Raw genomic sequence first — 15069 nt, forward strand, 5'->3', positions numbered from 1 at the left:
GCCCGACCAGGGACTCCTCACCCTCTACCCCACTGAGGTTCTCACCGTCACCCTCCCTGGTATCGGAGCAACAGCCGCAACCGGACGGTGAGTGGAGGGTGATACTGCCCAATCTACTCACTAAGGCAGACTTCGAAGCCCTCTCTGACTGCCTGGGCCGCGTGGTCCGGGAGGAAGTGGCCCAATTGAGAGCAGACCTGTCGAACGTGGAAGCACGGATGTCTGTGGCGGAGGCCGAAAACCAGGGCGCTCCGCACAGACCTAGAGCAAACTAACACAGCAGTAACCACCCAAGAAGCCGACATAGCCCACCTGACCACGTGGGTGGACGACTTAGATAACCGCGGACGCAGGATGAACCTGCAAGTCCGCGGAGTCAGAGAGGGGGGCCCAGCTGAAAACATCCCAGAGCTATTGAGGCAGATCTTCAGCCAGGTATTGGGCAATCAGAATATGCCCAGACTCGGCCTAGTCAGGGCCCACCGGGCAATACAACCTCCACCAGCACCGGAGGATCAGCCCAGAGATATAGTGTGCTGTCTAGATAATTTTCAATTGAAGGAAGAAATTCTGCGCACAGCAAGACACATAGGCACCATTCGTTTGGAAGGCCAGACAATCGCAATCTTTCAAGACCTTTCCCGCTACACACTTCAAGCCAGGCGTGCCCTGCGCCCGATCACCACCGCCCTGCAATATGCCGGCATACAATACCGCTGGGGCTACCCCTTCTCCCTCTCAGCCCGACACGGCCCGGATTATTTGACGATACGGAAGCCTGACGACGTCCCTACATTTATGCGCACCCTGGGATTCCCACCAGTTCCGATTCCCAACTGGCTGGTGAGGTTGTTCCTCTTACAACCTAACAGACCCCAACAGCCGCAAGGAAGGGACCCGGGCCAGCAAAGACCCCAGCCACAACGCCACCGTGATGGACGCCCTGGCCAAGCCAGGCACGAGATGTAAAACCCACACCGCACCGCACTGCCTTGGCGGTAAAAAGGAGACCCACTTAACCGCAGACTAATATGACAGACCGTGAGTACCCTGTATGGGGGCAAGTGACGGATCTTGAGCTTAACTTTTGGGGATTGGGGTGGGGGAGGGGAAAGGGGGGGGAGCGGAATACACGAGACACTGGCCAAACATACAGAGATAAGCCTTATTGTAGACCCCACGTACCGCGAGGGTGGAATCCAACAGCTTTTTGGGAGGGGGACGGGACGCATAGCTCAACTCTACAGAATGGACATACATGGGGGGGATGCTGGAGTGGGGGGGGGGATGGCAGACGTGGGAGGGGGAGGGGGCAGGGGAGGCAAGAGGGGTTACCAGGACACTCTCCCTAGGACTGCCATGGAAGGGATACTAATGGGAGAATCGAAGGCTCAACACCTGCATGATCCTCGCTGATAACTATATGCACACGCTAATTGCCCAATACACACAGCCTAGAGGCCCCAATTTGACACAATAGCTCGAACCCTACATGTTGTTTTGAAGTTTAAGCACGCAAAGGGGGGGAGGGAGTGGGAGGAGGGAGGGACTCTAGATTGAATTAAGGCCCCCTATTACACCACCGCTCAGGACACAACCACACGGTGAACAGCTAGGCCCCACCACTGTCGAATACTGATATCGCACAGCTGTGGATAAAGTGCTATTCCAGTGCCCAACTACTTACGCAGATACAGCAACTACAAAGAGGCGAATGCACAATTGCCCAGCCGCACGACACCATACAGACATTGGGGGTTGAGACTGGCCCTAGCGGACAGAGGGGTGGGAATGGGGGCAGGTAGCCTCAGACGACAAGCCGGTTCCGCGGCAACATACACCGCATATTCACCAGGGACACACACGCCGACTTGATACCACCACTGCACACGACATACCATTTCCGAACGCACCCATACGACGCTACCAAATCCCACAATACACAAGGCCAGCCACCAATGGGACCCCCTACCCCACATAGACCTATCACATACAGCACGCCAAAACGAATGTAGGATCTAGAATTTAACACCCACCCCAAACACAAGGCCGACGGCCTAAACCCCGAAACCAGACACGGGAACCCCAAGAGACCTAGACACAGACACCGCCAAGGCAGGCGAACGCATACCAAACTAGACCTGCTGCCACGAAACAGACCACATGCAGCAGACGACCCATGCATGCACCACTACGAAAGGTGCAGCAGACTAATTAAACCCAAGGCCACATAGGAGATGGATACCCACGTACTACAAACAACAGGCAAACTTTTCTGACGAGCCCACGGCTCAGCGGAGCATACCACAACAGAACAGCGCAGGATCCATCAACCCAGCCCGACCACCCGCCGCCCTCACAGGAACAGGACATAATGATACCCCGCATCGGGGGTGTGACTCCACTCTCGGATCAGACCCAACCCCAGCACACAGCGGGTGTAGGGAACCTGACACCGGGACACTTGTCCATTATCCTATACCGAACTAGGTTCCGACGTTACAGTAAGAACCACGACTAACTTGGCCACACGCATCGGTACAACTACAACAGCATACAAACACACATACCCACCACCCATAGCCGGACAAATCCACCCTCCCCCTCCTCACGTTATACCGCACAGCCCCCCCGGCCGCTCCGGAGATGCAGGCCCCGGGGTCGGACCGATTCGCCCGAGAGGACCTCTCCGTCATCTCCTATCTCAACGTACACAACCTCAACATACGAGAGAAGCGCTCCAGACTCCTGCGGGACCTTAAACACTATAAGGCATCTATCGCTTTCCTCCAGGAAACACATATCCAAGAAGACAGAGCTCCAGCACTGAAAGACCGCCATTATCGACAGGGATACTTCAGCAACAACCCAGACCGACGTACACTAGGAGTTGGCATTCTCTTCTCTAGCCGGATCCCGTACATTGAACAAGCCACGCTCAGATGCAAACAGGGCAGATATATCTTCACGAAAGGCACCATTTTGGACCAGACCTACACCTTCGCCAACCTCTATTCCCCAAACTCAAAGCAACACCAATTCCTACGCACTGTGCTGAACACACTAATGAAATTCACGGAAGGCACCCTCATCATCGGCGGTGACCTAAACCTGACGCTACACCCCGGGCAAGATTCGTCAGCCAAACAAGGATCCACACCAGACAATAGAAACGCCAACACACTCCGCACCATCCACTACCATCAACTCGCGGACTGCTGGCGGGCACTACACCCCTCGACCCGCGACTACACTTTCTACTCCATGACACACTCCTCATACTTGAGATTAGACTATTTCCTAGTGCCCCACCGCAACCTCATCCTACTCAAAGAGGCGGAAATACTACCCATGACATGGTCGGACCATTGCCCTATCCGCATAAAAATACAATCACCCCTGTACAGACCGAGACAAACCTCCTGGAGATTGAATGAATCGATTCTCTCTGATACACTGGTGGTGGACAGGACCAGACAGTCCATACAAGAATATTTTACGGACAACGAGCTGGGGGAGACGACACCCCTGATGTGCTGGGAGGCCCATAAAGCAGTGATCCGGGGCCAGCTGATCACAACGTGCTCCGCCTGTAAGCGGGAAGCAACACAGGCAACGATAGCCCTCAGTAAGGAGATCGCAACCCTGGAAGCCAAACACAAACGCACCTTGGACGCGGAGGTCTACAGGGACCTGGTCATCAAAAGGGAACAACTCTCCACGCACCTGAACCGCTCGATACAGCGATCATACCAACACTTCAAACACGTAATATATGAACATGGGAACAAGTGTGGGAGGCTACTGGCGAACCTCCTAAAAGTCCCAGCTGTATATCCCAAAAATCAAAGGCCCACAACAGCAACACTTACACCTCCCGGACCAAATTTCATCTGCGTTTCTCTCTTACTACCAAGGATTACACCACCTGCGCCAAGACGCACCAGGGGGGCCGCACCCCCAAAAACTCGATGAGATCCAGCGATACCTTGACACAGCAAACGGACCCGGACTGGAAAACGCAGACCGGGAGAACTTAGAAACACCCATCACGACTGAAGAACTGGCGCACGCAATCAAAAGGGCAAAGACAGGCAAGGCACCGGGCCCTGATGGCTTCCCCCTCACATACTACAAGACCTTCTCAACAGACCTCCTCCCGAAACTGCAAACGGCCCTCAACTCCATCCTGGAAGGGGCCGCGCCAACGGCCCAATTCACAGCCGCAAACATCACCCTACTACCTAAGGAAGGTAAAGACCCTACACTATGCCCAAGCTACCGCCCGATCTCTGTACTGAACACAGACCTCAAACTCCTGGCAAGTGTCCTGGCGGCGCGCCTTCCTCTACTACCCACAACAGTACACCCGGACCAAACGGGATTCATCCCAGGGAGAGAAGTACGGGACAACACCATCAGAGCCCTGAATATCATAGCCCACGCCAGATCGCTGAAGACCCCAACACTCCTCCTGTCCACAGACACAGAAAAAGCGTTCGACCGGGTGGACTGGGACCTCATGTTCGGCACACTCCAGAATCTCGGCGTCGAACCACACTACCTCTCCTGGGTGAAGGCACTATACACGCGCCCGACAGCCTGCATTCGGATCAACGGAGCACTAACGGACCCATTCCAGATCCATAATGGGACCAGACAGGGCTGCCCGCTATCACCCCTGCTCTTTGCACTGACACTGGAACCCTTCCTAAATAGAATTAGACAAAATGACGGCATACAAGGGATGAAAATAGGACGGACTCACCACCAAACCCTGGCCTACACAGGTGACCTCCTATTCTTAGTCACGACCCCAGAATCGACCTTGCAAGCCATCCAGTCGGAATACGAAGCGTACGGCCGAGTTTCGAACCTCCAAATCAATTTTACGAAGTCAGAAATCCTAGGTCTATCTATCGACCACACGCTCAGACAGACACTCCAGCGACAATACCCATACCGCTGGTGCGGCCAACACATGCGATACCTGGGAGTCTGGCTAACACCGAACCCGGCAGATCTATATACCCATAACTACATCCCCATCCTAAAAAAGGCGATTGAAGAACTACACACATGGAACCCATACTATATCTCCTGGCTAGGCAGGGTGAACGCGATCAAGATGACGCTGCTACCCAAACTCCTCTTCATATTCCAGACAGTGCCAATATTGGCCCCTGATTCATTCTTCTCGACCCTGAAATTGGAGGTTCGCAAGTTTGTATGGAAGGGCAGATCCCCGCGCATAGCCCATTCCCAATTGACACTGCCCAAACTCCGAGGGGGACTGGCGCTCCCTGATTTTGAAAAATATTACCAGGCAACGCACCTTAATAGGCTCATGAGCTGGTCAGTGGAGGGCTGCACAAAAATATGGGCCCAGCTGGAATCAGACATTACCAACGGCAACCAAGTACCCTGCCATGGATTACGAAAGCCGCATACCGCCGCATACGAATACTGAGCCCATTTGTGACGGCAACCATGCAGATCTGGCACAGACAGGGCACGAAACAATACTTAACAATGGATCCAGGCCCGCTACTCCCACTGATGGGCAACCCAGATTTCCCGGCGGGGGATCAGGGCCAGCTGCCCTGCCTGACCAAACACATCCCAACCCTGCGCATCAAAGACATACTCGGACGACCATTTGCAGTCCGCCCGACGACCGAACTCTTTCCGGACCAGCCACACACATTCACACACACCCTAGCAAGAGTGCAGATCGTGCCAATACACCCGATCAATTCCCCAAAGGCCGTGCCTACTACGAGAACTGACACAGTTCGAACAGCTGTGCACACAGGACCAGGAACCAGCCCGGGCCATATCACAAATCTACTCAGCCATCATAGTAAACATCCTGGCACCACCGTGCATCAGACGCTGGGAGAAGGATCTCAACGAGTCCCTAACGGACGCAGACTGGGACAAGATCATCACCCACGTACAAAGAACGCCGGGCTCGGCAAGACTAAAAGAAAATTCATACAAAATCCTTACCAGGTGGTACATAACCCCATCGAGCCTCCATGCCAGAGACCCTCAGATCCCAGATACGTGCTGGCGATGCGAAACAGCGGCAGGCACCTTTAAACATATCTGGTGGGAATGCGCCCCTATCCGACCCTTCTGGGAGACGATCTGAAAAGTGATACGAGACGTAACGGACGAGACCCTACCGCGGACACCAGCTGCCTTCCTCCTCCTTCCTTCCACCATGCCGACACCGGCGAACACCAGATCCGTCATCCCGAGACTCCTTAACGCGGCCAAGGCTACGGTCCCCATGTTTTGGAAACAGACAAGCACACCGCCCATGAGACGTTGGGTGGAGGAAGTAGAGGACATAAGAAGATACGAAGACATGAAAGCAACCACCCCAAAACAGAGAGATAACTACACAAAACGCTGGTTCTACTGGTTACGTCACCTTAACTCGGACGACTTCCTGCAACACATTGCCGTGCCATAAGCAGGAACGAGATGGGAGACACGGGTGGACCCAGAGGGTATCGGAATGCGGCCCGGGAGACGGCGGACCTGGAGCGGTGACGGAGGACATAAACCCACCCAGACCCACAGAACCCTTTCCCCCCCTACCCGGACGGACGCACTACAAAAAGGACAATAACCACGACTACCCACTATAACCCAGATACACCACTGCACTACCCTAACCGCGTTCCAGTGGACCCGGGCTCCGAGCCGGGAGGACACACACCACCCACAGACGTTCCACAGGCTACTGATACCGCGACACATACACCCAAGACCCACGGTCGACCACATCACCACACATACGCCAATTACCGACCAATCACAAGATCCAAACCAGACAACCCACACATCCACAAAAGAACCGGGTCGGCATAGGACCCAGTAGGGTAACGGACAACACCCTGCCACTCGAACCCAGTGATACGGACACATAATATACCCCGCCCACAATGCCCAAGCTTTCCACATGACTCGGGAGCAAACACATGGCCAGCCCCAGAACAGCTACATCCCTGCACGACCCACGAGACACAGCTCAACACGCACAGATGGCACCCACTTCTTCAGCGATAGGACAATGCCACACAGTAACTCCTGATATCACACCAGGCGCCATCTCCCACAGACACCGAAATGCGGGGAAGCGGGGTAACCATACACACTAACAAGCACCAAAAACCACACGGCACCCACTACAGGAACCCATAGAGAGGGCCAAGCAATAGGCTAGCCTTACACAGCATAGTTATGGACAGGGCCACGACATGAACTGCTATGGAACGGGACACCGACCGACGCCAAACCAACCAAACGACACACCGGGACGCACGACGTCACAAGTCTTCAGACAGCCTGGGTAAACCACGCCATTTAACGACCCTGATGACATCGACACCTCTGACTGCTATATTACACCCGACAGGAGTACACGAAAGGGATCAAACCCACTGGACCAAACGCCTAATCATAGGGATCCCGAGGACGCATACTCTTAACACCACAGACCTCCCAAACACCACAAACCAACCCACATTTAACTATATGAGAGTCAACCACAGTACGTACTGACATAGGCCAATGTTGCAAATAACCGAGCCAATACGCTGATAACACATACAACACTACGAAACTGTGAAGTATTGCTAAAAGTTAGCCTCTGCGTAGGCGCATTTTTGACTACCTTTGTTATACAAGCAGAGCCTCTGCGTAAGCAATGATCAGGGCCGGATTAACATAGGGGCTGATGGAGCTGCAGCTCCAGGCCCAGGCCCATGGAATAGGCCCATTGATTTAAAAAAATATATATATATTTTTTTTTTACACACTACTCTTAGGGTTGCCAGGTATTTCTCATGTATTTCTTAGGGTTTCCAGGTATTTCTCAGAAGTATTTCTCAGGTATTTGAGGCTGCCTAGCCGGTGCCTGTATTGCAGTAATACCGGCAATACAAATGTCTGTCTCAGTATAAACAGAGATTGTTCTGCAATACCAACGCCGGCCAGTAGGGGTCGCTGTTTGTGTGGAGAGAGGCAGTGATAAGAAGTTACGGCATCTCCCTCCCTGCCTCTCTCTACTCACTGAGAGTCCAGACAGCAGCTCCGAGACATGGGGACGCTGAGACATTGGGACACTGGGGAACATGGGGACCCAGAGACACTAGGGACCCATGTCTCCCAGTGGCCCCTAGTCTGTGTCCCCATGTCTCCCAGCCACTGTCCCTAGTGTCTCAGTGAAATTGGGACACTGGGAGACATGGGGACACAGACACACTGAGACACTAGGGTACACTGAGAGACATGGAGACACTGGGGGACACAGGGAGACATGGGGACACTGGGCGACTTTGAGACCTAGGAAACATGGGGCACTCCCAGTGTCCCCATGTCTCCCAGCCAGTGTCCATAGTATCTCAGTATCCCCATGTGTCCCTGGTGTATCTCAGTGTCTGTAGTGTGCCAGTGTCCCTAGTGTCTCAATGTTTCCTAGTCTCCCAAAGTCCCCTAGTCTCCCAATGTCTCCCAGTGTCCCCATGTCTCCTAGTGTCTCAGTGTCCCCTAGTATAAAAGAAAAAATCTCAGGCACTCACAGTGATTGATTTAGGCAGGTTTATTGGACACTGCAACGTTTCGACCTGTACCCAGGTCTTTATCAAGTCTCCAATGTTCCCTATGTATCAGTGTCCCCTATGTATCAGAGTGTCTCAGTGCACCATATCTCTCAGTGCCCCATGTCTCTCTGTGCCCATAGTGTCTCTGTGCCCGTAGTGTCTCTGTGTCACCTAGTATAAAATAAAAAAATCTCAGGCACTCACTGTGATAGATTTAGCCAGGTTTATTGGACACCGCAACATTTTGACCTGTACCTAGGTCTTTATCAAGTCTCCAGTGTCCCCTATATCACAGTGTCTCAGTGCCCCATGTCTCCCAGTGTCCCCTTGTGTCTGTCACCCAGTGTCCCCATGTCTCCCAATGTCCCCAAGAGTCTCAGTGTCCCCAGGTCTTGCAGTGTTCCCTAGCATCTGTGCCCCCATGTCTCCCAGTGTCCCCATGTCTCTCAATGTCCCCTAGTGTCCTAGTGACATGGGGGCACTGGGAGACATGGGGACACAGACACTAGAGGACTGGGAGACATGGGGACACAGACATGCCCCCTTTTTGTGTATGTTCGCCCTTTCGGCTGTTCTGGTTATGTGATTTGTGTCAGTGGCCCACCCTTTTACCGCATCCATAGACTTCCTGCTTTACTGGACACTGCTGTTAGGGGATATGGGTTGACTTAAAAGATGGAAGCGTGAGATTAGCAAAGGGTATGTTTTCTCATAGTTGCATCCTATGAGTTTCCCTCCAGCACCATCTCCATCAGATACATGACGCTTAGGAGGTAGGACTGTTTTAGTGTTTTTGGTCAATAAGATTTTGTAATTAGGCCCATCATAATTATCAGCACCAGGCCCACTGGGCTCTTAATCCGGCCCTGGCAATGATGCAGTAAAAGTTTGTATATGCTGTATGTACGCTTAACATATGTAAACGTAATAAAAACAATTCAACACAAAATGAAAGGAAGATACTCAATTCTAAAGTTCTGTTTTTAAAAAATAAATTTTATATATATATATATATATATATATATATATAATCCAAATGAAATAGGCTGCTCTCCGGACTTAAAAATTCACATTTTTATTAAAGTTGATTAAAAATTACGACCAACGTTTCGGTCCCCGTTCGGGACCTTCTTCAGGGTCAAATTCAACAGGACAATACAACACATTACATAGGTAATGTGTTGTATTGTCCTGTTGAATTTGACCCTGAATAAGGTCCCGAACGGGGACCGAAACGTTGGTCGTAATTTTTAATCAACTTTAATAAAAATTGGAATTTTTAAGTCCGGAGAGCAGCCTATTTCGTTTGGATTATTTATCATTTTGGAGCTTTGGTCTGGCGCCCGGCATTGGCTTATGATACACGTGAGTGCTGGGGATACCAAATAATTTATATATATATATATATATATATATATATATATATATACATACATATATACAAACTATCATGTCCAAGTTTAGTGGATATTACAATCTTATGATGAGACTGTAATACAGTATGGAATTTTAAAACACGACCTACCTGTTAAAAGAACGAAAGTTCATGTTAAAATAAATGGAGTTTCTGGCCTTGTTTCTGTGGTTGCTAGTATAAGTGCACAAATTCTTAATTAAATTTCCCAGTAGTCAGTCAGTCCGTCCATCCAACCCATATTTTTCACAAATGAACCCTTTAATAGTGCTAATGCAAAGCCCACGAGTGTTTTCTAAGAAGTCTCAGGATATTAAGCCCCAGTACAAGCAACGAGATACTAATCCCAGCTTTGGAAATCATCAGCTGTTGGGACTTCTGAGTTTTGAGGGTCATTATTTCCAAGGCAGGCTCATTACTTCACACAAGCCATGTTATCCTGGAGAGCATTCTCCATGAGACATTAAAGGTTTATTACTTCATATACAGTAGCTACAGTTTGGCTTTTCCTTTTGCATGCTAGAATATGACCCCAAACCCAAAATTGGTATCTGCTTTTTCCACTGCACTAGCTTTCACTAAAATATTGTGGAATTTGAAAAAACGAAAACATGTTACAGTGCTATTAAATTATCTTAATAGCACAAATGCAAAAATATGTCTTTAGAATCTCCAGTACTAAAATTAATAACTGATTTATGTGTAGATCTAAAAAAATGTCCATAATTTCCCAATATTTTGCAACCTACTTACACATAGGATTTTTTCACTGCTAGTTAGGGTCAGCTGATAATCAAATTTTAAAATTTAGGACAGGTGCTGGACATAGTCTCTAACTCATCTGTTTTTATTATTTCAGCTTTTACAATTTTGGCCTAATGTTTAGTTGAATGAAAGCTCATCTAAACTCAATGTTTGCTGATGTGATTAATCTATTTTTATTATGAACAAATTTTCATACAAGTGTCATACATCATATGCACATTAATAACAAACATGCAAATAACCACTCAAAATGTTTATAGAATATACCAAAGTACATATTGTGGATTAAATACGCTGCAAAGGTTCTATTTAAACAGCAGGGTACCAATTCTATGTTTCCAACTTTCGTAAAAAGTTATACAGAAACACAATTTAATTAATTCATTAATTAATGTACCAATATGCACAACAAAAATAAAAATTATATTTTAGAAGAAGAGAATAAATAGACTACGCAGACAAGATGGTTATGTATATATACAATATGTTCCGAGAAAAATTAAAATTGTGTATGTGAAATAAATTAATTTTTAAAGGTATATAATTACAGTACACATTTGCTATGCATTTTGAACTTACCTAACCTCTGGTAATGGGTTTCCTGCCACTTTACATTCCAATCGAACTCTACTTCCCTCATCAACTTCTTGGCTTTTGAGCTTCTGAATAAATCTAGCAACTGAAGTAGGGGTATATGATTTACTGATTGGAGTTTGTGTTCCTTCTACATCAGACTTGTCGGTTTGCTCCTCTGTTTTTTCGGATTTGCTCTCCGGTTCTTTTACAGATGGTGCATCCATAGCTTTTATATTTGATTTTAAGTCTACTTCATTTCCACTAATCAGGCAGTTAATATCAGTTGGCTTGTCTGCTTTGGGAGATAGGTAACCACTGTCAGGTGAAGAGGAATCTCCATTTGGTCTCCTATCTCTAGTTTTACTAGTTTCCCGAAATATTGCTGAAAGTTCTTCAATAAAATTTGCTGCCTTTTTACACATGTCATTTTGGGAACCAGTATCACATTGAATTGTTTTTGCTTTTGATCTTGGGTTTGGAATTTTGTCTTTCCCTGATTTTTTTGAAGCTTGCAGAGTTCGAATTATGCTTGGACTTGTGATTAGAAGGGGTGATATCATATCTCGAACATCTGCGGCAATTGTGTTGACTGAAGCACTAGTGATTCCACATCGGGTTTTAGGAACATTAACGAGCACTGAGCGATCTGTTTTTTGAGAATGTTTTGACGATGAATTACTTAATTTAATCTCTTTAATAGACCTGTCAGCTGGATTCAATGAAGAGGGTTGCAAAGATTGCCCTTGAATTGGTTTCTCATATTTAGAATCCGCAAAAGCTTCACGGGCAATGTCAAGGCTCTTGTTGATCTCATCTTGACTAAGAAAAGCCGAAAGTTCAGGGAAAGTCCCATCCATGGCCTCCTCATGCAAGTCTGATAAGGAATCATAGAAGGAATCATGAGAGGATGCTTCAGACATGTCTTCTGAAAGGCCCTCTCGCAGCGTTCTTTCCTTAGAATATTCCTCCATTACCAATGTTAGAGGTACAGATTGATTTTTGTCTTTGCTTGGGATTGTGTACCACCTTCTTCCTAGAAGTAAACATACACAGGTGTCAGAATAATTATCTTTCAAGACATACGTTGACTATAGCAGCTTTTAGCCAACAGGTGGCACTTCAGCTGTTGTGAAACTACAACACCTCAACACAAATGTGATTTGTACTTCTAAAACTGCAGTTGGGCTACCTGATGGCTAACGTAAGATTAAAGCCTCTCTCATAAATTAAACAGAATATTAATATATTCAATTTATGCAGTGTTTGAGACATGAGAGAATGTTATAATTGTCTTCAAAAGGTTAACTTACACAAATATACCTAAGCTGCTAGATAATTTAAGTATTTAGACACCAAATGAAGAATTTTCAGATAATTAATCATTTTAGATATTTTGTAAAATAAATCTGAAATTCACTTTTTTAACTGTGCAACATAATTTATACACATATACAAATGCTGTTAAAAAATACTTTTCAAGTATTGTATGCAGTTTGAAATTTGATATGAACTACTTGAAATTTCAAGTAACTAATTATATTATCAATTAACAGAATAATAATGTTAATTTAAATATTTAATGATTTGATGAAGCATATAAACACATATAGTCATGCCTCTATCAAACTACTCATATACATGCATCACATTTGCACCTCCAGCTATATTAAGAATTTAAGTATATTGTAAACGTGTAAAATATAGATTTGATGATTACTTCAAAATGTGTTTTTAAAAAAAAAAAGCACCCGTATTTTTTAATGTTCATTGAGAGGAGAAAGACGTTCACATTAAATCAGATAAACATTTAATTACGCAAATAACTGAATTAGAACGGAAATCATATTTACGTACCTTCAAAAACACGCGGTCTGAGATGGAAAGATGAATGCAGTTATTAAAATGAAAAGTACAGCTATACATCAAAGATTGCTTTGTCCCCACGGAACTAAATGAGGTGAATGTGGCCTGCAACTTACATCTGTTCCCACAGGACCATGTCATTCTTCCTCCAGTAATCTATATTTGGTAACTGAACTCATATTTCAGAGAGCTGCTATCTGGGATTCCAGGAGAAAGGCTGTTGGGCCTTGCTGAAATAAACTCACCAACACTTGCATCTTAGATATCAGAGGAACTCTGTGTTTCGTTTTATTATCTACACAAGCTCTTCCATATTTATAGATTGGCTAACGAGGAAGAAAATTTGACTGTGGAAAGAATTCCCTGAAAATAACAAAGATACCAGAAAAAGGCTGTAATAATGCAATTCCAAAATTGATTCATTAATATTTTACTTTTCACATGTTGATTCACTAAAACTGGTATTGAAAAAAAATGAGCAGCAAAATACATAAGAAGATACACTCTCAGATTACCGTCCTACAATTTACAATAACCTAAGAAGATAACCTTCTTTATTATTATTTTTTTGTTCTCTTTCTTTATAGCAGGAGGAGATGTAAAATTATTTTTTTTTAATTTTTTTTTGCCGTTCCAACCAAATAAAAAATATTGATATATGTTATTAATTACTCAATATATAAATATTCCATTTGAATTGTTGTATAACCTTGGTGTTACAAAAACTGTTACAAAAACCTTATTGCACTGTGTACCTTTAAATGCTATTTTCGCCTTTCTGACTTATGTGCAGTCGTTGGTATGGTTCAGCACGAATCCTTTGTGTAAGCGTATAGGTGGCCGCCATTTCGGGACTTTGCACGTGTTCGCGGCCATCTTACGTACGAACAGCGGTGTTTGCCAGCAATCGTCTGGAACTAAGAACGGAGACGCACCCAGGCGAACACCGCTGAGACCTCCAGGATAGCATAACTTCGTGCTGGACCTACCGAACAGCCCACCGTTCGGTAGGACGATTACTCTCCGCATGGGGAGTACAGCGACCTCCAGGATAACTATGGATGACCATGGGTTCGTGGAGTTTTCCCGTACGAACGGAGACCGACCGCAAGGCCTAAACGTGTGGAACTATTTTCGGCCAGAAAGTCTGTGCGGTCGGTCGAAACTTTGAAAACCCCTAACTCCTGAACCGTTCATCCGAACGGGTTGGTTTTCGGATATGTTGCTCCCCTGAACAAGACCTGTACAGCGGTGTAGGATTTAAAGGGGTACCCTCTGGTTTCGGGGTACATCCAGAACTTGGTTGAAAATATGTACTGTATAATTGGGTTAACTGTTTATCTGAGGGGAGGAGATGTGTGGGAGGTACCCAATATGTGATTGGTGATTTTATGCCTCCCCCTGGGAGTATCCTGTTTACATGTAACCACAATAAAAAGCAGGCTGGTCAGCCCAGTCCTCAGTTCTTACTTGACCCTCAAATCGCTGCTTTGACTCGTTTTGTGGGTAGAAAAGGTATCCTAGCTATGCTATAGCTAGTGGGATGATTCCACACTTACAGGACTCGTATGGAATACTATGGAACTCGGCTCTCCCCTCTTCAGCAACTAGGAATCCAGACGACTAAACGGTCCAGCTCTCAGCTAGCCTAAGGGTAACCGTAACATTTGGTGGCAGCGGTGGGATGATTCTGGATATCCTAGGAGAGGCACGGAACGGATGGAGAGCACCTACGCAAAATTGAAACGTACAACCCTGAAAGATTTATTGGAAAGCAGAGGGAGGCACGCCAGCAACCGGCCAAAGAGGGAACTGATCGCAGAATTGACAGAA

At 46.9% G+C, this 15069-nt stretch overlaps 1 protein-coding gene across 2 annotated transcripts in view; it reads right to left on the reverse strand.

Moving 5' to 3' along the window:
* Positions 1–13387, reverse strand: part of PALLD (palladin, cytoskeletal associated protein) — a 359849-nt gene extending 346462 nt beyond the window's left edge. For both annotated transcript variants that reach the window (XM_063458193.1, XM_063458192.1), the window contains exons 1-2: positions 13228–13387; positions 11377–12406 (exon numbers count right to left, since the gene is read on the reverse strand). In XM_063458193.1, the coding sequence (XP_063314263.1) occupies positions 11377–12344 (968 nt within the window). In that variant the 5' untranslated portion in view covers positions 12345–12406; positions 13228–13387. The remainder of the gene's footprint in view (positions 1–11376; positions 12407–13227) is intronic.
* Between the last annotated feature and the right edge of the window lie 1682 nt (positions 13388–15069).

This window comes from Pelobates fuscus, chromosome 6 (assembly GCF_036172605.1).
Source record: "Pelobates fuscus isolate aPelFus1 chromosome 6, aPelFus1.pri, whole genome shotgun sequence".
NCBI lineage: Eukaryota > Metazoa > Chordata > Amphibia > Anura > Pelobatidae > Pelobates > Pelobates fuscus.